The following is a 22,402-nucleotide window of genomic DNA, read 5'->3' on the forward strand; positions in this document are numbered from 1 at the left end:
TGCCCTTTGGTCTTATCCAAAGGCTAAGGAGGTTTGGAGGACTACTCCTTTCAAGAGTGCAGTGGGTGGTAGACATTTTGGGACCTTCACAGACCTGTTTAGATATGCAACATCAATTCTTACTTTGAATGAATTGGGTTTGGTGGTTCTGATATGTAGAAGGATTTGGCAGGCTCGAAATGATGTGATTTTCAACCACAAGCTGGTCAATCCTCACCTTTTGTATGCTTAAGCTCTACATTTGCAGCAACAATTTTTGGAGCAACGTCTCCAAGCTTGCTACTCTGCTAATAGAACTACTACTCAGGTTAGATGGACTCAACCTTCTTTTCCTTTTCTGAAACTAAATGTGGATGGAGCTGTAGATGATGTACTTGGCTTGAGAGGTTTGGGTGCAGTCCTCCGTAATGAAAATGGTGATTTAATGACTGCGGTTTCAAAAGGGATGAGTGGTGGTTTTTCTGTCAAAGCTACAGAACTATATGCAGCAGTTTTGGGCGTTCAGACTATTATCCAAGCAGGTTTTCAATCGACACAAATCATTCTGGAAATGGATGCTTTGGGAGTGATTAATGATTTAAATACAGCATATCTTGTTTGGTCAGTTGAATGTGCTTTGGTTGAGGAAGTGCGAAATCTCTTCCACTTCTTCTCTTCAGTTATATGTACATATAGCCGTAGGAGATGTAATCAGGCAACGCATACTCTAGCTAAAAATGCGCTTTTGTTTCCTGCATTTCAAGTTTGGGTTGAGAAGGAGTCACAATGGCTCTCCCGTGTACTTATTTCTGATGTAACTATTTAGATTGTTTTTTCATACAATTCTTATTTCTCAAAAAAAAAAAAACAAAACAAAACAAGCAAAGCATAACAGATTTTAGATAAAATCTTTTAGATTTCGATTCACCCTAACAGTGGGAAGTGAACTGTTTTCACTCTTCACGGCCGCCGGTTCTCTCTCAATCTCTGAAACATGTTGGCGGCAATCAAATGCCCCTTCTTTCTTACTCACTCCCTGCCCCCCTCCTCCTCTCCCTCGCCATCCTTCAAAATCACCTGTTCTGCGGCGGCGTCGGTGGCGGAGGAGAGGAGCGAGATTCGGCTAGGACTGCCCAGCAAAGGCCGCATGGCCGCTGACACTCTCGATCTCCTCAAGGACTGCCAGTTGTCCGTCAAGCACGTCAATCCTCGCCAGTACGTTGCTAAAATTCCTGAGGTCATTCACTCTCTCACTCTATCATCCCATTTTTGATTCCTCTTTTGCATGTTGCACCCAAATTCAATTTTTATTTACTTATTTTTTTGGGTGCAGCTGTCTAATTTGGAAGTGTGGTTTCAAAGGCCTAAGGACATTGTGAGGAAGTTGCTGTCTGGGGATTTGGACCTTGGCATTGCCGGTCTTGACACCGTCAGTGAATATGGACGGGTGTTAACCATGCACTATCTACTTTTCTTTCGATTTATACTAGTTTTTGTTTTACGGAGTAGAGTTATATATCTGTGATGAAATTTTAACTGAAGAATTTGGAGGGGAAAAAAAAAAAAGCTATGTAATTGAGCCATCCCATATGCTGTCTAGTGTGTCGAAAACTTGCTTTTTGTATTTTTGTTGTCTTCCGGTCCTGAATATATGGAATGGGTGGTTGATTGGTTATAGGGTGTATAACTATGTATGCAATGGAAGTTTTTCTTTAAACCCAGAGAGAGCTATGTAATTGACACCAAAAGTCATTATCTATCCCATGTGCTTTGTACTGGTGTGCAAAGCTGTGTTTGTAATTTTAGTCAGTCTTTCAATTCTGATGTAGTTAAACCCTCATTTCTTGGTACGTACCTTGGACCTATCATTGCGTGGAAGGGAAAGTATGGATGAAATAAGAGTATAATTGTGCTTGATTCTTGATTTGTTTATGTTTTATAATGAGACTTGCAATCATGTTGTCTGTTTTTTTGAAAATCATTCGCTGTTACCTGTGTTTGTTATCCCAAATTACTGTGATGAAGAGCATTAATATTTATGATGTGGTTACTGGAACTCGCCTTTGTGTGTTGGAGATCTTTCATTCTGCATGTTTTATCACAAAGACGACGTGTAGTTATATTGTCCATTTATTTCAAGCTTTTAGCTATTTCTTTTGTTTGTTATCTAAAATTTCTGTAAAAAAACTGCATCAATATATAATGCTTATCAGATGGAATTCTTGTCAAAGCAACTCATCTAAATACTCTTTCAGGGGAGTGAAGATCTTATCATTGTTCATGATGCTCTTGGGTATGGGGAGTGCCACTTATCCCTTGCAGTGAGTTTTTTATTTTTTATTTTTATTTTTATATTTATTGGGTCCGGATCAAGGGACACATAATTGTTCACAATTTTTTACACTCCTTATGAGGCCTTAGATTTTAAAATATTAAACGGTTTAGATTAAGTATGAGAATGACATGGCATTATATTTATTCCCTAACATAAATAAATAAAAGTGGATTAAACTATTCTTTATAAAGAGTATAATACAAAAATAAATAATACTGGAATTAGAAGAATGGAATTAAAAGAATAGAAGGATACTGTACGATTAAAGAAACAGAGCACCAAGTCAAACACTTCACTTCACCCCCTTGGTTCTATGCTTGCTGGGTGCGTGCTATTGATGTCCAAACTGCAGAATGTCAAGCGGACACATATATTCAGGGAGTGTAATATGACTGGTGATGCCCTTGCCAAGAACAGCATCACTCATGATCTTGGCCTAATCACTTTTGACAACCCCCCTGCGCATGCTGCCCAAGCTTTCCTTGATGACTTGTCTGCTGTGACTAGAGCTAGGAGAACTGGTTTTTGCACTAGTTGTTACTCTTTTTGTTTTTTTTCTGTTTGGGCCTTTTAGGTCCCAGTCGTAACCAAAAAAAAAAAAAAAAAGGAAACAGAGCACCGAGAACCCCAAAAGAAAAGAAAAAAACCATTGTTGTTCTTTGACCTATATCTAGACTCTTACATGGTAATTATAATATCTCCTTCAATTGAGATTAAATCATGGTAACTGTGTTTCTCTTATTGAATTAGTCGTCAGATATTTGTTCTCTAATATTCAAATGTACCTGATATTCATTGAATATGATAGAATAAAATCACAAGATATGCAATTTTGTTGATGCTTCCCATAATCCTCCCTCAGCTTGTACGGGGTTGGAAATCTGGGATTTCTGTCCCTTGTTGTTTTCTTCTTTGTTTGGTGTTAGTGAAGTAATAGACATATATAAAGAGACAAAAAAAAAAAAAAGTGCGCAGAGGTAATTCACAGATCATCATGAATCTCAACTCCAATATTTGGAGTTTGAGGAAGGTGATGAGGATGAAGCTTAGGAAAGGGGATCTGGTTTCCTAGTTCTTGTTATTCTGTTCTTACCTTTTTTAATTTTTTTTTATCGTGCTCTGATTCTAGTGTTCTTTATTTTTGTATTTTACTTTTTCTTCAGAAAAGAATAATTTATTTATTTATGTTAGGCAATAAATATAATGTCATGTCATTCTCATACTTAATCTAAACCGTTTAATGTTTTAAAATCTAAGAGCTCATAAGGAGTGTAAAAAATTGTGTATAATTATGTGTCCCTTGATCCGGACCCTGATTTATTTATTTATTTGTTTTTTTAACAAATAGCCAACCCTATCTCACTCATTTTACCATCGGTAGTCTTCAAACATGATTTTTTTTTCTTTCAGATACCAAAATATGGGATTTTTGAGAACATTAACTCACTGAATGAGCTAGCACAAATGCCTCAATGGACTAGAGAGAAACCTCTGCGAGTTGCTACTGGCTTCACCTATGTAAGCAATGTGTTGGAGAATATTTCATTGTATTTTTTTTTTCACTTTTGTCTTCTGGAACAATTGTCTGTATCTTTCTGGCAATAAGGATTCTAATTCAATTTTAATTTCTCCCTTTCCGTTCATTGCAGTTGGGTCCCAAATTTGTGAAAGAAAATGGACTGGACCATGTGTGTTTTTCCACAGCTGATGGAGCCCTTGAGGCAGCTCCTGCGGTAAGAATACGGTTTTGTTGGCATTTGATACCAGGAGCATCATTCTTTGGCCTTCTATGTGGTTGTATTGCTCAGTTAACATGATGCATTTTGCCCAGCATGGATATAAGTTCTAGTCATTTTAGTGGTTCTTATTATAATAAAATACTATCTTAATATTCCTTTAGAGAAAAACATAGGCTATCAATTTTTCAATGTCTAGTTCTATTTCTGACTATTTTGCTTCAAATAAGTTGGTGTATCAACATAATTTTGTCTTATTGGAAATTGCACTCATTCAAAAAGTTAGGGAGGCACCACCAGTGGTGGACGCAGAAAAATTTGTCAATGGGGGCGGTAAAAAAATAAATGACTATAAAATAAAACTTCGATTAATAAAACAAAACTTCAATCAGTACATTTATATCAAATAGATTGATCGAATTTCATTTAGTACATGAATTGCGAATAAAGCTCCCAAATAATTAATATTATAAACAACTGGAAGTAGATTATTTGAGGAATCAAGCTGACAAGCAAACTGAAACCATCTGGTACAAATACAATAATAAAAGTAGGGGATGGAGCTGAGTATTAGATCTTATTACCAGAGCAAAAATAAAGTTTCTTCATCTTTCTATTAATGATGGTATCATCTTGCTCTCTTCTCCGAAACCCATTTGTCTGATCATAATGGTGAAGCCATATATTAACAATATGGCTGCAAGACACCATCTGCTTTGATCAAAAGAGAACAAAAGCTTATTTGTAGAAATGGTAGACTTTCTCTTTCATAGCTGCCGTTTTCCAACACTTGGTAAAAACTGAATCTTTTCACGTTCTCGTCTTCAATTTGGAGTCTTGGGCGATAGTTATTGGAAAAATTTGCATCTTGCTTGCTATAGAAATGGTATTGAAACGATCGCAAAAAGTACATAGAGGGGTAGATCAGGGAGAGGAAGATGCAAATGAAAGTTTTGATTTTTCAATCGGGTCCATTTACAATGAATGAAACATAATTTTTGAATCTTTTGATATTGATAGTATAGAAGATGTTTAAAACCTTGTTACAATTTAATGTTAGTAATCATCATGTACTTCTTAAAGGAAAAAAAGTCAAAATTGATTAATTATGAAATCATGCACCCAGTGTCCTAGTAAGTAGTAGGTGAAACTCTCATAAATCAGAAATATAAAATTAAGAAGAGAAAGACTTGCAGACAAGCCAAATGCTTGTATATATTTACACGTGTAGGTTTCCTTTGTTTAGTTGTTGTGAGGCAGCAGATTACACAATATTCATGGGGCAGCATATTCCTTTCCTCTGGGGGCAAACACCGATGAACATAGCATATATATGAAGCTGCTTAGCAAACCAGAAAAGTTCACTGGGGCCACCAGCCCCCACTCGTCCTCACGTGCGTCCGCCAGTGGGCTCCACTAAAATAACTCTGTAGTTAGCTAGTTGATAATGGGAACGGTGTTCAACTTTTTGTATAATGTTTGATGTGGTGCTGTTGGCCATCGCATTTGATGGTAGGGTGTTTATTTTAATCGGTGAAAGTCAAAGATGATTAAATACCATATGTCTCTCTCATATGCAGATGGGAATAGCTGATGCAATTTTGGACCTTGTGAGTAGTGGGATAACACTGAAAGAAAACAATTTGAAAGAGATCGAGGGAGGAGTTGTGTTGCGAAGTCAAGTAAGCTTTCTGGGTTATGACTTATCTTGCATGTTTTCTGATAGTTCTTAGAGCAAGTCCACCCGTTGGGTCACCGGGTCACTTACTATTCACTGCTTTTTATGTTTATTTCCACCCTCTGGGTCACGGGCACAGTTTCCAAACTGACCTGGGTCACTTTCGTGACCTGCAAACTGCCCCGGTGACCAGGTCAGTTTGGAAACTGTGCCAGTGACCTAGAGGGTGGAAATAAACACTAAAAAGCAGTGCATAGTAATTGACCTGGTGACCTAACGAGTGAACTTGCTCTTATGATGCTTACTAGAAGGAGCTGGTTCTGCATCCTACTTTCTTTTCCAATCTTTTCTTACATGGGAATTAAATTTTCTACAGGCAGTTCTTGTTGCAAGCAAGAGATCCTTGCTCAAAATGAAAAGTGCACTTGAAACGACACATGAGATTCTGGAAAGATTGGAGGCACATCTAAAGGCAGAGGGTCAGTATACGGTGCGTATATCATCATTCAAAACTCTATATGTTTGTACCTTCAGGGGTTTGTTGTTTTCTCACTCATTTATCACAGGTGGTTGCAAATATGAGGGGAAATAGTGCACAAGAAGTGGCTGAGCGAGTCCTTAGCCAGCCATCATTAGCTGGTTTGCAGGTGTGGTTGGAATTTTATTTAGCTTTTCTTTACTGATGAACCTTAATTTCAAGTTGCAGTTCCTTGAAAGGAAAAGTTTTAAGATGTAGTTCTTTTCAAACCAATAGATTCCAGTTGTATGACAATAGTAACTTGTCTTCTCTTGGTCACATCCTGATCCTTTCCCAACAATGTACATGGTTGCTCTGGCAGGGACCCACTGTAAGTACAGTGTATTGCAAACGTGATGGGCAAATAAAAGCAGATTACTACGCCATTGTCATATGTGTGCCAAAAAAGGCCCTCTACAAGTCTGTACAACAACTGAGAGCGGTGAGCCATCATCTTTCATTTAGTAATTTTCAATGTTATAGAAGCTGATTTGGCTTCACATCTCAATTTTTGTGAGAGTGCTTGCTCTGCTTTCCCTCACCTTCACATTCAAGCAGCTAAATTCTTCTGGCTTCTATTTCTCTGTGTAAGGCATAAAAAATAAATTTCATGAGTTGGCAAATTGACTGTTCAATGTGAGGTGTAGTTTCTTCATCATTATTTGTAAAATATCATAGGAAATATGAACTTTTTGTTTTTCTTTCTGAATTGGTTAGAGCTTCTCTAGTTTGCTTGTTTTCTATACAACTGAACGTGCAAGACCGATTAGAATTTGCCATTTGTTCTTCCAAGGGTTTTAAAGGAATCTGAATGTGTTTTGTAGTTTAATTAGCAGACATGACGGCTACATATATAAGCATGAAATTTTTAAGCATTTAAAATGTAAATTGGTCTGGACTGGTCAATAGTTTTAAATTAGTCAGTGGTTAACATTCCTGGGATAATTGCTCGAAATTTGAACTGATGGCTGATGCCCTTCCCTGGGGATACACAAGTCTGTCTTTTGAACTTTAACATTTTGAAGTTTCTCTGCCTAGGTTTTAGCTGCATGTTCAAATTGTGCATGCCTTACATAGGACTTACCTGATTTTATGATAAAGGCATTTGTTTCCTTCGATACTGGGGTTTAATTTCCATGCAATAATTTGTGCAGATCGGAGGCAGTGGGGTTCTATATTCCCCTTTGACTTACATTTTTGATGAAGAAACTCCAAGATGGCGTGAACTTCTCTCAAAACTTGGCCTCTAATTGTCTGTGGTGTACGTATGCCCTTGGAGACTTTGTTGCATATTTTGTAGCTATATCAATGCTAAAGATTTTGTTGAGCACATCTTTGATACCTGCAATTGGTTAAAAGTAGAAAGGATGCACTGCATGAGGATTTTATTTGAAAAGTCGGATCTTTGTACTCTACTATATGAGTTGAAACATGACATTGTAGTCAGACTGGTCATGTCATGTTTTGTATGTTGTAAGCAATTTTTCTCTATTCTTCTGTTGTGGTTATATAGCTGAAATCTGCCTGCAATTTGGTTAAATTGGTTTCATGATGCACGATCTTGGATCGTAGTACAAGAGTTGAAGTTTTGGTTGGCAGTAAACCAATCACTTTTAGATTATAATTTAGAAACTAGTTTGATAATCATGAAGCCACTGCGAGAATGTGAGCTCATCTATGATGGGTATCTTGGTGATGGTTCTGAGTATGACTTGCGTCACATAGCAGTGGTTTTCTGAATGTATGAAAATCAGAAAAATGAGTGGGTGTCTATTAATCTTAGCAAGAAAGTCCATTTTAGCACCTGACTTCTGATATAGCAACCAGCAACTAGCAATTCAATTGGTTGACTTGGGACAAAATGGACCACATAATAGGCAGCCTCTTAAAGAGCTACAATCCTAAAACTAGAAAAGGGATGTGGTCCTGAACGACAACGTGCGTCATAAATAGAATATGAACACGAAGAACATCTTGCATGGTCTCTCATCACCTTTCCAAAGCCGGCTCTGTCTTTTCAATTTGTTTTTTCTTTTCTTTTCTTGTTTGGTAATATAGGTAATCTAATCTTGTTCATATATAACATCATCTTCTAGACCCTTAATCCTAAATGTTCAAACGTGATTATAGTAAAATAAAGGAATAATTACACTGGTGCTCCGTTTGATGTTATAGTATTCTGCTTCTCAATCAAAAAGTAAGATTTTCTAATATTTTACCTCAATATGAATATTCTTTTCTTGAGAAAGTATTAAAAAGTATTTCACCAAATAGTCTTCACCCTTATAAACCTTGTCAAATTAATATCCACAAAACTTAAAATTTACAGTATTGAATTGGATTTTATGAAATGCAACCGCATTTAACAAGAACCAGTCTCAAGTTACATCGCACCTTGCTCATTGAAATTGTAAATTAAAAGGCAATGTTTAGTTATAGTTTGAGAATGACATTGGCTTTTAGCTTAGAATAATGGTGAATGGTACGGTGAAAACATCCCATAATAGGAGGATTAGAAGGTGCAAGAGGAAAGTAGAAGTAGACCATACCTTATATAACATCTGAACAAAAGTTGGGAAGCGCACCTAGTGCAGTTTTGTCCCACCAAGTTACGTGAAGATTTAATACTCTGAAAGTCGTCGTCGTATGATGTTAGCTCAAATTTAAATTAGTTAAATTCCTTTTTTCAAAAATATTAAAAAAGAGGTCATGTTCAAACTCTGTTAGCAGTTGTTGTTGTTGTTGTTGTCTATAAAAGGAGAGAACATGAAGAGATAGAGCCTTGGAGACTCTGACAAAAATATGGCGGCAACTTTGTTTCGGGCGGTGGCGGTCGCCATAATATTATTGCTGCAGTTTCTGACGGTGGTTCTGTGCAGCTTTCCGGCGACTCTGACTCTTAAGAGAGCTTTTCCAACGAATCACAACGTGCAGCTGAGTCAGCTCAGAGCCCGAGACCGAGTCAGGCATGGCAGGATGTTGGGTGGTGTCGTCGAGTTCCCTATCGGAGGCACCTTCAATCCATACTTAGTCGGGTATTATTTCATTTCTATCTTCTTCATTTCCATACTTTGTTATTTTTTGTTTGTTTGCTTGCTTGCTTTTCTTGCAAGTGTCGCACAAAATTGTGGTTAGGATTTGTGGGCAATAGTTGAGCAGTCCACGTCTTACTTTTGAATAAGTCATTGATCAAAAACAAATATTTGTATACTACTTAAAATATATAAATGATGCATGTTATTAACAACTTTCTAATAATTTAAGCTTCGTTGAATGGCAGCAATTACAAAAACAATGAAAGGTCAAATACTTGTGAAATATGTTTTCTTTATTTCTTGGTTTTACGTCTCCTTTGTATATATAATATTACTTTGAAAAACTTCTATGAGTCTTCTAAAACGTTTCTAGTTCTTATCTGTACCGCAATTGCGCACCTGGCAGAGGGCTAGTTGAATGATTTCCTTTCCTTACTGGGGCGAGGTTTTTCTTTCTTGTATAGGTTTGCTTAAAGCGAGCATCCCTTTGAACCTAATGGTTTGCACATTGCTTAGATTCGTTATCTTGGATTTTCTTGCCGGATTTCTTATTTAAGTGTCTGCAGACTCTAGTCTTTTGGTTGTTGATCTAATGATATCAACTTTTTTTTTATATATATATTTTAAATAATATTGCTTTGGAGTAATTATATATTCATATGGAGAGTAATGCTGTAATGCTAAATGGATCATTTTTTCTTTTTACTGCATAAGCTGATCACAGAGTTGTGGCAGCTAGTGGGTCAATTAGCAAACTGATCGATGATAATAATTGGTATGATAAGTTTTCACCGATTGATTGTCATTGCAGAAGTTGATTAGTATTTGCAACTGGGGGATCTGTATTAGTTCAGTATTGGTATTGGGCTATTGGCTAATGTCTTTCAGTAATATCAATCATTTTGTTCAATTGTCACGCTTCTCATTTTTGATTTTGCTATATATGTTTTCTTGGAACTCATGATAACTTGATCATACATAGGCTATATTTTACAAGCGTCAAACTGGGAACTCCTGCAACAGAATTTTATGTGCAGATTGATACTGGAAGTGATGCTTTGTGGGTTGGTTGCAATTCCTGTTCCGGTTGCCCCCAATCTTCCGGACTTAAAGTAAACACACATGTTTTTTAATCCCAGATGACTTGGAATTGATATTATGTCCAGCTTCTTTTATGTGATATCACCTGGTTTTCATACAGATTCAGCTCCATACTTTTGATCCTCAGAGCTCACCAACTGCTTCGGTGGTCTCCTGTTCTGATAAAATATGTACACTTGGACTCGAAACACAAGATTCTAGCTGTGATTCACAAAATAAGCGGTGTTCTTACACATTCCAATACGGAGATGGAAGTGGGACATCAGGCTATTATGTATCAGACTTATTACATTTTGATACAGCAGCTGGTAATCAGTCTGCGACATCAAACTCTTCAGCCTCCATTGTCTTTGGGTGAGACATATGTATCTTTCACTACAATTTTTATAGCAGCTCCAACTGCAACAGCAGATCCAGATTTTAATTTGCAACTTTTAAATATACTTCAAGACTAAAATCTACGTAGCAGCTTTGAATATGATACATCTTTCACTACAATTAAGCACAATAGTTTTTAATCACCTTTGAACTGTGTATTATAAAACTGCAGGTGTAGCACGTCAGCAAGCGGGGTGTTGCAGAAAACAGATAGAGCAGTCGATGGGATTTTCGGATTCGGGCAGCAAGAAATGTCTGTCATCTCACAGCTGTCTTCACAGGGAATAGCTCCAAAAGTATTTTCTCATTGCTTTAAAGGAGATGACACTGGCGGGGGTATAATGGTTCTTGGTGAGATCGTGGAACCTAACATTGTTTATACCCCACTTGTCCAAAATCAGTAAGTATAGCTAACACCTTATATTTTAAAATGATCTACTCATGTTGCCAAAATATTATTGTGTGAATTGAATAGTGGGGGTGAATCATATAATCTCTGCTTCTGAAACTTACTAGCATCCCCAAAATTTCAGGCCTCATTATAACTTAAATCTGGAGAGCATTAGTGTTGGTGGTCAAACATTACCAATTGACCAATCAGTCTTTGCAACATCAAGCAACCAAGGAACGATAGTTGATTCTGGGACAACTTTGGCATACCTTGCACAAGATGCCTATGATCCTTTTGTCAACGCAGTAAATTTCTGTCAAAATTATTTCCAGAGTTTAAGTTGATGATTTGGAATTCTAGCACTTCTTGGGTTTTGTTTATAATGACCATATTTCTAGTACATTAAGCTCCTTTTAATTTTCGTTACTTTGCAGATTACAAGTGCCGTTTCACAATCTGTGACTCCTGTTTCTTCCCAGGAAGAACAATGTTACATAGTCACCTCCAGGTTCATACTTAATCATTCTATCTCAGATAGTGCTGCTATTTCTGCCGAACTGTAATTCTTAATGTATACTTCTTTTCAGCATCAATGATACATTTCCCCAAGTTAGTTTGAACTTCGCTGGTAATGCATCCATGATACTAAGACCTGAGGACTACCTGTTGCAGCAGAATTCTGCAGTGAGTGTCTTGCTTCTTCTTTCAACTGATAAAAACTTGTTTATATGTTTTCATTTGTTCAAAAGTTGTGGTTTGCAACTCCTTTTGTTTGCACAGTTTGCTTCTATGTATTTTTATGGATCTGTTTCCTGACTTTTTTGCATTTTCTATCTCTTCTCTTGTCCTTGTCTTTGGCTACTGGTTTTTGTTGTAAAGTGTGAATCATCTGAATGTGTATCACAGATCTAACTAAATAAAATAAATTAGGATTTCTTCTATACTTGTGCAACATATATAGTTGGGTTTTCAAATCTTGGATCCTGAACTGAAAACAGAGATTGTCATTTTTTATTTGTATTACAGGGTGATGCTCAAGGATGGTGCATTGGCATTCAGAAAAGTGATGGTCAAGATATAACTGTATTGGGAGGTATGGAAAATGATCACAACTTTTGTTCAGTCAAGTTTGTTGAAATACCATACTCTTATTGTTAGCAGCTTAAACTTTTGATGACCAAGACACTTACAAAATTTCTTATGCAGATCCAACTTATTTTTAATGCTTACATTTGTAGTTCAGAAACGATTAAATTGTCCATTGTAGTACTTCTTTATGAAAAGACTTGCATTTTGATCATAGGTTAAAATTTAGAAACTTACATTCTAGGTTTTTATGTGGCATCTTCATCTGCTTATTTATTTATGCTAGTTTTTATTTATATTATTGTTTCCATTCAGATAACATTAATTGTATCATCCTTTTCTGCAGACCTCGTCCTAAAAGACAAGATCATTGTCTATGACTTGGCTAATCAACGTATTGGATGGGTTCAATACGACTGTAAGTCACGATTATTTGTTTTCTATGCGTGAATTTCAATACACAATTCCCCCAAACGTGAAATATACATTCTGGAACTATAAACATAAGCAAGCAGAAATTGGTTAAGGTTATGGTACTTGTTTTTGAACTTCCATTCATCTAACTTATAAATTAAGTAGGGTGAAGGTTTGTCTATTGCTCATTTTAGATGCCACTATGACAAAACGCTATGCCTTCCCTGGATCTTTCTTTCTGAATTCTAATTGTATGTATATATTTTCATCAGGTTCAATGTCAGTCAGCGTCTCTTCAAATACTAGCACCGGAACTGCATCTGTTAATGGAGGGTCCATAGACGTCAATGATAACAGCAGTAGTTCATTGAGGAATGACCCTTTCAAATTGATACCGATAAGCATGATGTTCGCTTTCCTTGTTCACATATATATCAATCACTGACACTTTGCTATTCCTGTAGCACATATAGTCATTGTTTGGTTTGCATGATTAGGATTGGGTTCCTGCACATATATCGCAATAAGCCTCAGATTACTATTTCTTCTTCAATACTTCGATTGTATACCTTCTTGCGAGACCTCACATTAGAACTTTTACAGCAGTTGACAGTTTGTGCTGCATGCTCACTGTGTAGCAGAGTTGGCCGTTTGATCTGCCTTTTAGGTTAGAATTGTTGTTCTTTCATCAGGTACATAGAATTACAATTTTCATTGGGGTTTATTGCCCACATTGTAAATCACATTCAGAAAGTTATTTGTTTCATATACTGCAGATTCAGATTTGTTAAAGCACAGGGTACATTACAGTATACACAATTATTTACTTATTTTTGTGAATGACAAATATTTTTTTTTTTTGTTCTTTTTCGTGAAGAATAATCCATCCTCCTATTGGGTTTTTGATCATTTTTTGTATCGGACCAACAGTATTCTTATTCTTCATTTCCATATTTAGCTTTTTTTTTTTTTTTGATGAGCATATTTGCTCAGTTTACACCTAATACAAAAGACTAAATAATCAAGCTAGCCGCATCTTAGATTATGCAACAGGATCCTCTAGGTTAGGGCTGCCACTTGGTTTGGTAATTACCAAACCGACCGAATACCAACTGATGTTTTACATTTGGTAAACCGACTTTTTGGTAACCAAGACCGATAAAACTAAAATCGAAAATTACCGAAAAAGTTGGTTTGGTTTTGGTAAATACCGAATCTACTGATTATCTAAATATTAGATTTATATGCTACAGTTTTCAATACACATACATGTATATTAAGAAATAAACATAAACTTTTATAATAGTATGAACATTACTACATATACTACATTAATAGTATATGGATTTTAAGTAACCTAGTCAACGATGGTTAAATAACCTAGTTTTATTGAAAATTGCTAAAACTTGATGTCATATATACAAAAGAAAGCTATAATTAGTAGATGAATACAAAGTTTATGACTATAAAATTCAAAAACCTAGTTTTGTTCATTCTAATTTATATTATAAAGAATTAGTTGTTTTAAAGTTGGTAATACCGAAAACCGAAATACCGAATTTGGTAGATATAATTAACAACCGAAAATTTTGTTGGTAATTGGTAACTCAGTTTTGAAACCAAAAGCTTTGGTTTTGAAGTTGGTAATACCTATAACCGATTCGAACCGACCGAGTGACAGCCCTACTCTAGATAGAAGCAGCAAAACGCAATTAGTGCTGAAAAATTCCTCTTGCATAACACATAACAACTCCAATATAGAAAGAAAAACGCGTACATGACACCTGAACAAATGTTCAAATTATAGTGCAGTTTGTCAAACATGGTAATGTGAAGACCGGGTGTGAAAGTCATGGGAGCCGAAACGCCGGCAAAGAAAATCAAATTGAAAATAAGATAGGGTAACGTCATTCCCATATGACTCGAGAAATGGCGGCAACTTTTGGGGCTTCTGATGGTGACCACCGTAGTTCTGCCATGTTGCAGTGGTTCTGTGCAGCTTTCCATTAACTCTGACTCTGGAGAGAGCTTTTCCATCAACTCACAAAGTCCTACTGAATCAGCTCAGACCTTGAGACACTCAGACACGGGTCTTCTAGATCTTTCTTTAGTTAAGAACCTTCCCTGACAACACAAGGAAAGAAATCCTAGCTCAATTTGGAATGTTTTATTCCGAAATCTATGGGGAAACCAGCATGTATTAAATCCCAGATAGTGTTAGTCTATATACTGGTGCACTACTTCTCTAAACCAAACAATGGTTGGTCTCCATCGATATATTTTCATTATAATGAGCCTGAATTTGTGACGGTAAGCATACTGTTGATTGCGTCTTAGAGAAGGTGAAGGTGGAAGTTTCAACGATATTGTGTTCTATTTGTTTGGAGAAGATTATGGTTGGTTCTGAAGCAACAGGTATGCCATGTTCACATCTTTATCATGGAGATTGCATTGTGGACAGGTTGCAGAAAACAGGTTTTGCTCACCGTGTCACTTCGCCAAAACTACTTATCGAGTATATGGAGAAAAAGAGGAGTTGATTTATAATTCAGTTAGTGAAAGATAGAATATTTATTTTATTATATCAATAACTAAAAATTATAACAACTAGTTTTTCGTAGTTGAACTCATGGTCTCTCACTTACCAAAAAAAAGATATGTCACTAGACCAAATGGTATTCAGTAATTTATATATTATTTTGTTTTGTTTTCCGTATGTTAATCAAGTTCCTTGTCATATTATACTATATATGAAAAATGAGTTTATTGTTCACAACTGTTCATGTAACAGTGGAGTGACGATTCTGCCCCTGGTCTTCTACCACAATTTCCAGGCTGCCAAGGAGAGTCGGTATTTGGACTTGATTATACATTACTGCTCCTTTGACCAAAAGCACCAAAATGAGCCAAAGTTATTCCACTTACCCCAGCAACAGATTTTTATTCCCACTAACCCAATTTAAATTGAAATAACAATTTTACCCTTAGTCTAATGAATGAATTACAGCCACATCCCTTCTCAACTCTCTATCTCTTTCTCACGCAGACACTCTCTCTCTCTCCCTCCCTCCTCGGTGCAATCGCCGACACCGGACTCTCTCTCCTGGTCACCGCCTGTGTTTTTGCTCGCTGTGATTTTCTCTCCGTGCAGATTGCTGGCGTTGCTCTCTCTCCTCGTCTACGCCTCGGTTTTGGTCACTGTGATTTTCTCTCCGTGTAGATTGCCGGCTTGCTCTCTCTCGGGATCTGTTCCTGCTGTAAGTTTTCAATTTCACCTATATATAAATATGATCTGTACATGATCTGGTTCATCAATCTTGGCTGATTTTGCAGGCGGTTCCAGATCCAGGCCACCTCACCGTCAAATTCCAAGGTCAATTTCCTTTTTCCGGTTTATCACTTTCTGGAATTTGCTTACCTTTTGTTTATTTGCCGTGAAATTGAAGCAAAGGAAAACGAAATTGAAATTAGATAGAGACCAAATCAGCTGGTTTTTGTTGCTGGATTGTGTTCAGGAGTTGGTCTTTTTCTTAAATCTTCGGTTTGCAATTTGAATAATTGATTAATGAAGCAAGTGGATAAGCATAATTGTGAATGATGAATTAGTTATTAGAATTTTGGATTGCATTGATTATTGGTTGTGCATCTTGGTGTAGTTGGAAGATATGAAGATGGATGAGGCGTCTGAAGAGGTGGCAGTGGAAATAGCTGCACAAGGGGTCCTTGGGAAGAGAGTTGATGAGATGGAGGCCAGTTTCATGATGGCAGAAGGCCTAGAAGGAAAGAAAAAAGAATAAAAAAAAGTTTTATTGGTGGACAATAGACGTGTATTGCCTCCCAATAGACGTCTGATAAAAGTCTATTGGAGGGCAATACATGTCTATTGGGAGGCAATAGATGCTTTAAATTGATATAACCTCTGATTTTTTTTCTTTAATCAAAGTTTTATTTGTGTAATTTTAGGAAGATTAGTTTTAATTTCGGTAACCGAAACGTTTATTGGGGGGCAATATACGTCTATTGGGGGGTAATAAACGTCTACTGGGGGGTGATACATGGCTGATAGTCGTCTATTGGGGGTCAATAGACGTCTATTAGGGGGCCATAGACTATTGGGGCAATAGACGTCTTTTGCCCCCAATAGACGTCTATTACCCCTCTATTAGGGGGCAATAGATGTCTATTGGGGGCAAAAAAACTTTCCGGTGAGATTTTCAGCATATTCCGGTGGGCTGCAGCCGGTGACAGGAATCCAGCGACCTGTGACAGGATTCCGGAGAAAGTTGTGGCCGGATTCTGGTGAAAGTTGACCGGATTCCGGTGATCGGTAACCGGAATCCTGCGAACGGTGACCTACTCCGGCGAAGTCTCCTATGGTCTCTCTCTCTCTAAGTAACAAAGGGATGAGAGGTAAAATGATATTAAAAAAAAATTAAAAACAAAATGGGGTAAGAGGGAATTAAAAAAACTTAATGGGGTAATGGGGAAAAAAATCCCTATAAATGGGGTAAATGGACAAAACCCCTTTTTTATTTGTTATTATTGTTTTTATTTTTATTTTTTCGGTGTGTGTGGATAACTTTAGAAAGATCGAGAAATAGCAAGAGAGAAAAAGAGAGCGCGAGATAGAGAGCTTCAGTTTGAGAGATAGCGCGACAGAAACAGAGAGAGCTTCAGGCTGCGTTCTATCTATCTAGGGATAGAGAGAGAGAGAGAGAGAGAGAGAGTGAGACTGAAGAAGAGGGAGACGGGAAGAAGTTGATACTCGATTAGAAAGAGTGAACCCCCGACATCAACAACGAAAAAAGCTTAGTATCGGAGTTTCCAATCAAGAGTTTTCACCACTGCTTCAACCTATAGTTTTAGCATCCAGAAAATCGGAACTCACTTGGTACGTTTTCTCACCGTTTTCGAATAGAAATTGAGTGAACTGATTGTGTTATTTTTGTCTGAATTTTATCTGATATTTAGAATAGAGAGGAGAAGACGAAGGCGATTGTAGTATCTACAGTGTCGAATTAGAAAGAAGAAGAGGCGAAGTTGGTCTGAGTTTGGATAACTACTGGATTCGCCATTTTTTGGGTTTTGAAAGGCTTAATATTGGAGGTATTGTGTTGTTGATTTTTATAGGGTTCTTTGTTGTAATCACTTTGGGAGGGAGATTTTTTGTTCTGTTGTGTATCGATCATAATTTTTTACTTTTGTTTTCTGTTTTCAATTTGCAGGCTGTGCATATTCAAGTGGGAGAGGTTTGAAGTGGAAGCAAAGAGAAGAGGTTTGGTTGTTAGTTTTATTCATCTTTGTCGTTGTTTTGTATATTGTATCGGTTATGGATGTTGGGTTTATGATATTAGACTTGATCAGACTAAATTGTTGATTATCAATTTGACGTAAGATATTTGATTTTGATTGTAGACCATAGTTGTAGGAAGAAGAACAGGAAAGATCGCTGCTAGAAGAGGAGGTATGAGTTTGCAAGGAAGAGGAGGTATGAGTTTGCAAGGAAGCTTTCAATAGAAGAAGAGGTATGTGTTTGATTTGGGTTTTGTGAAAATTGGGTCTCTTTTCAGTGTCTACATTTTAAAACGGGTCGTAATGGTAGAAACAGTGTTGCAGTAGGTCAGATTCAATGTTATTTTGGATAATCACCAATGATCTAATTTGTCAATGTTTTTTCTAACTTTCTCAAGTGCACCCCACACAAGAGGGTGAACAATAAGATTCATCTCACGGCTTCCCTTTACTTTGAGCTCATTCTACCTCTTGACCCTCGCAGATGACAAGAAGAAGAAGCAGAAGAGAATTCAAGCATCGTTAACAACACCACCGGTTTCTACTCTCAGGTTACTTTCTCTGGCCTTTTTGTTTTTCTCCCTCTCGCATTGCTATCTTCGCTTTGATTGGATTAGATTTTATATGTCTATTGGAATTTTGGATAAGGAATTCAATATGGTATGCATGGATTAGTGGCAACACAATAAGTAATGCATAAGATAATTTTGACTATCCATGTCAGAGTCGTGCAATATGTTGCCAACTGCACAATGCAATATTTTACATACAATCAGGGTGAAACTCATGGCAGTAGTAAATAGAACTATTTTCTTTGCAATAACTATAATTCATAATTATTGTCTTTAACTAGCGCTGTAAATAAACTCCAGGAGAGGATCAAGAATATCAAGAAAAATTTTGATTGCGCCCTCGGGTTTGAGGAAAAGGAGAAGCTTGAATCTGCCAATCAAGGTACTTTTTCAGCTCATACATTGCTCACATTGCTTCTACTTTATATATAGATTCATTTATTTTGTAGATTTCTGTTTACAATTCAGAGAATGAGTTACATTCTATGGTTCATAAAGTAGAGCAGTGTTCTGATTTTCGGGTAGAAACTCGAATTTGTTATACACAACCAAAAGAATATATTCTGAGCTTATTGATGGGGCTTATATAAGGGTATAATCTTTTTTTCTTACAGCATGGAACTTGCAATTTTTTTTTTTTTGAAGTATGGAACTTGCATTTTTGGTAGCTGTAGATTATGATTTTGCTTAGTGCAATATGATTACAGTGTCTTAAGGCAGGTTCTATTTTGTAATGCATTAAAGTACTACAGTGTCTCTTTGCTTTTGGTTCCTATATCTGATTTTGAACATTAAAGTTTGAATTTTTTTTTGGTATTCTTATATTAATGAAAAGTGGTTACATTTGATTTCATTCATCAACATTACAAACTTCATTTGCTATTCAGTTGTTGGTTTCACTCTCTGCTTCAGACACTGAAGTGGCTCTTTACTTACTTTTTGTAAACTCTGATCCATTTGAAATTGTCAATATGGTTTATTTGAGTTATTTGTCAAGTTTTTCTGTGTCTTTTCCTTTTTTACTTTCAGGTACATGCACATATGTGCCTCTAACTATCAAACATATAAACCTTCAATTTGACAAATTCAGCTATACAATTGATAACAACTTTTAATTAGATTTTTTTCTTTTGGTGTATACTTCTGAACATTGTTGTTTTGTTGACTCTTCCTCCTTTTGTGTGTTTAATCAAAAATTACAGAGATAAAGAAACAGAAAAGATAGAATCTTAGTTCACTTCAATTAAAACATAATTGATTAGGTGAGACTCAAAATGCTAACCTGTAAAGCTCATAGCACTTTCCCTTCATCTATCTGCATAGTGAATGCACAAAAACATGTATGGACATCATTAAAAGAAATCTATAGTTAAATTGTAATTTAACTACATCACATACTTCTGATTTCATCTCCTTTTGTAATGACATTTATGATTTGATTTGATTTTTTTTTAATTTTTTTTATTTTAAATGAAACAGAATATGTTAAGCAATTTTTGATAGTACAATGGATTATTTGATACACAGACTACTTGGTCTTAATGATGCTCTTAGTTTTTGCAGGTCAGTACTATCAGGATAAATTCTCTTTGGAAACTGAAGATTGTTATAGTGGTTGGAGTGAAGGTTCAGCTCAGTAACCGTTAAGTTAGGACAAAAGAGTGTAAAGTTCTAGACTCTGTTGTCGTCTAAGGCTGCAGTGTTGTATAACAGGTCTGTTTTTATTAAAATTAAATATGAATTTTGTTCCTTAAAATATTTGTAGCAATCAATTGACCGAAAATTATAGTTTTTTTCTTATCAGATTTTATTTATTCATTGACTATAGTTGTTACTGTTTTGTTTTTTCTTTATATTTGTTTTTAGGCATTGAAAACCTGATTTGTTGTTTTTGTGTAGTTGGGACTTGAAAGTCGTGTATATTCAAGAAGCTGAGCCCAGAGGCAGAAGTTTGGGAGTTTAAGGATTCTGCTCCAAGGTTAGCATTGTGTGTATATACTAAAGAGAAGATTGTTTTAGGGTTTTAGTGTACAAAGGTCTTTCTATTGCTCAGCTATATAGTAGGTCATTCCATGGATGTTGCCTATGCTTTGAAAAGGCAAGAAAGGAATGTCTGTGGAATTGGGGACTGAATCAAATCAGGATTTGTTTACCATTTGGGTTTAAATTTGGATTTGTCTATGGATCAGTTTGATTTCCGGGTAGATATTGCAGTTTTTTTTTTTTTTTTTGTTGATGGATCAGTTTGATTTCTGAGTAGATCTTGCACTTTTGTTTTCTTTTGTTGTGCATTTTCAGCTTTGTGGTCAAATGGTTTGGAGTGGTGATCAAGTGTTTTCTGAGTTTATGGTTGGTTTTCGTTGTTTTTGTTAGATTAGAATTAGCCTACAAACTTTACAGTAAATTGGAGGACTATGTAATTTAGTAATTGGCGTTGGCTTTGTAAATCAGGTAAACGCTTCATAAATTGGAGGTGTTTTTGGAAATTTATTAGTGGTCATTTAGTTCAGAAATTGGAGGTGTTTTTGTAATTGGAAGATTGTGTTTATAGTGATATACAGTGATTGATTTTTGTTATGTTTGTTTTTTCGATCTTCGTACATTCCTGAAGTACGTGGATTTTTGTATTTTGCAATTGTGTAGATACTTTTCACGAAGTGAAGAGCAAACGTGAAAGAAGAAAAGAAAACAAAGCTTTGACTATGGAATTGTTTGCTGTGGCATATTCGTCCCTTGCAGCCAAAATGGAGGAGATTATATATAGGCTGGTCTTGCTGGAATTTTCAGCCACACAGAAGTATTCTCTTGCATCTAATTGAACTTGCAATGTGGAAGAGGCTGGTGATCCGTAAGGCAGAAATGGAGGAATGTTTAGATTTGATAATGGAAGAATTAGAGAGAGATATATAACTAATGCATACACCCTTATCAGGTACCCTTTGTTTTTCAATTCAACTTTATTCTCATTTTAGTATCTTCTAATTTAGAACTATCAAGAAGTAGGGTCAGGATCCTCTGACATTAGGAAACTGACCATGTTACATATGTGGATATCAAGCTAATGATGTTAATACTAATGTCTTTTCCAGTTTCATTGATTGACGTGCTTCTTTGTCAAATTGCAGTGAAGTTGATCCCATAGTAGCATCCTTCTCTGGAGGAGCAATTGGAGTGATCTTAGCACTGACGGTGGTTGAGAAGTGAGTTTATTGTTTGGTCAATTTGTTTTGACATTGACGAAGTATGATAAGTGAAATTCTGTTAAAAAGAAAAAAAAGAGATTATAGAGGGATAAATGCATGGCCTAATGCAAGTCCTGTGTAGGTATGGAGTGAGTTGATATCCGATATTGAATTTTTTCTTCCCAAAGGGCAACAAGGATGGTGAAGAGTATGGTCGAGGCTGAGACTTGAAAGATTTAGTAAATTTCATCAATGAGAAATGTGGGACTAGCAGAGATGCGAAAGGACAACTTACTACCATTTTAAACCAATGAACGTACCTCATCAGTTTCTTTACCAATTGTCTTCTCTTATGTATGTAGGCTGGAATACTCTCAAGTTTGGATGAGTTGGTGAAAAATTTTGTGAACCAGCTTTTATGATATGTAAAACGATAGCATATTTGGCAAATATTCTAAGATTGTGATTACTACTCCTATCGTCTATAAAAAACACAAACCCGCAGCATCGCGTGGGCGAATTTTCTAGTAATAATAATTGACGGAAGGGCAAAATTACCATATACGACAAACGACGTGTAGTGGGTAAGAAATCTGTAACGCTGGCGACCTCCATCACACATGCCTATCAATAATGGTGGTCATCTATCTGAAACTTCAGAGGCAAAGTGCACAAAGAAACCGACACAATTTTTAAAGAGTGAACT

At 36.3% G+C, this 22,402-nt stretch overlaps 2 protein-coding genes and 2 long non-coding RNA genes across 11 annotated transcripts; all 4 read left to right on the forward strand.

Moving 5' to 3' along the window:
• Positions 1 to 895: 895 nt before the first annotated feature.
• On the forward strand, positions 896 to 7,763 carry LOC112200018 (ATP phosphoribosyltransferase 1, chloroplastic). Its single transcript, XM_024341017.2, has 10 exons — positions 896 to 1,216; positions 1,313 to 1,426; positions 2,235 to 2,300; positions 3,725 to 3,832; positions 3,964 to 4,047; positions 5,631 to 5,732; positions 6,105 to 6,218; positions 6,295 to 6,375; positions 6,568 to 6,687; positions 7,400 to 7,763. The coding sequence occupies exons 1-10, from the start codon at positions 974 to 976 to the stop codon at positions 7,493 to 7,495; spliced, it is 1,128 nt and encodes a 375-aa protein (XP_024196785.1). The 5' UTR covers positions 896 to 973; the 3' UTR covers positions 7,496 to 7,763.
• Positions 7,764 to 8,938: 1,175 nt separating this feature from the next.
• On the forward strand, positions 8,939 to 13,442 carry LOC112176091 (aspartic proteinase 36). The gene is made up of 10 exons (XM_024313915.2): positions 8,939 to 9,280; positions 10,263 to 10,392; positions 10,482 to 10,735; positions 10,932 to 11,159; positions 11,293 to 11,455; positions 11,585 to 11,658; positions 11,738 to 11,834; positions 12,177 to 12,243; positions 12,583 to 12,654; positions 12,923 to 13,442. Exons 1-10 carry the CDS (start codon positions 9,048 to 9,050, stop codon positions 13,093 to 13,095), a joined length of 1,491 nt encoding a protein of 496 aa, XP_024169683.1. The 5' UTR covers positions 8,939 to 9,047; the 3' UTR covers positions 13,096 to 13,442.
• Positions 13,443 to 15,752: 2,310 nt separating this feature from the next.
• Positions 15,753 to 16,421, forward strand: LOC121051871. The gene is made up of 3 exons (XR_005807289.1): positions 15,753 to 15,907; positions 15,984 to 16,023; positions 16,307 to 16,421. It is a non-coding gene; the product is annotated as an uncharacterized LOC121051871 (long non-coding RNA).
• Positions 16,422 to 17,248: 827 nt separating this feature from the next.
• On the forward strand, positions 17,249 to 22,170 carry LOC112181996. Of its 8 annotated transcripts, XR_002929235.2 has the most exons (11): positions 17,251 to 17,541; positions 17,622 to 17,756; positions 17,876 to 17,925; positions 18,066 to 18,175; positions 18,427 to 18,493; positions 18,815 to 18,896; positions 20,078 to 20,227; positions 20,414 to 20,492; positions 21,158 to 21,446; positions 21,640 to 21,714; positions 21,839 to 22,170. It is a non-coding gene; the product is annotated as an uncharacterized LOC112181996 (long non-coding RNA). The 8 variants fall into 8 exon arrangements; XR_005804853.1 differs by having other exon boundaries at positions 17,249 to 17,541; positions 18,046 to 18,175; positions 21,640 to 22,170; XR_005804855.1 differs by having other exon boundaries at positions 17,249 to 17,541; positions 18,796 to 18,896; positions 21,640 to 22,170.
• The last annotated feature ends 232 nt before the right edge of the window (positions 22,171 to 22,402 follow it).

The sequence above is a fragment of the Rosa chinensis genome, chromosome 1 (genome assembly GCF_002994745.2).
Source record: "Rosa chinensis cultivar Old Blush chromosome 1, RchiOBHm-V2, whole genome shotgun sequence".
Taxonomy (NCBI): domain Eukaryota; kingdom Viridiplantae; phylum Streptophyta; class Magnoliopsida; order Rosales; family Rosaceae; genus Rosa; species Rosa chinensis.

What these genes read in the sequence shown, in the direction of transcription:
- LOC112200018 (XM_024341017.2), top strand. Translation starts at nt 974, where the DNA reads ATGTTGGCGGCAATCAAATGCCCCTTCTTTCTTACTCACTCCCTGCCC. An exon ending in AGTGCCACTTATCCCTTGCA is followed by an intron (nt 2,301 to 3,724) that starts GTGAGTTTTTTA and finishes TTTTTCTTTCAG; the next exon opens with ATACCAAAATATGGGATTTT. An exon ending in GAGTTGTGTTGCGAAGTCAA is followed by an intron (nt 5,733 to 6,104) that starts GTAAGCTTTCTG and finishes AATTTTCTACAG; the next exon opens with GCAGTTCTTGTTGCAAGCAA.
- LOC112176091 (XM_024313915.2), top strand. Translation starts at nt 9,048, where the DNA reads ATGGCGGCAACTTTGTTTCGGGCGGTGGCGGTCGCCATAATATTATTG. An exon ending in AGATATAACTGTATTGGGAG is followed by an intron (nt 12,244 to 12,582) that starts GTATGGAAAATG and finishes CCTTTTCTGCAG; the next exon opens with ACCTCGTCCTAAAAGACAAG. An exon ending in TGGATGGGTTCAATACGACT is followed by an intron (nt 12,655 to 12,922) that starts GTAAGTCACGAT and finishes TATTTTCATCAG; the next exon opens with GTTCAATGTCAGTCAGCGTC.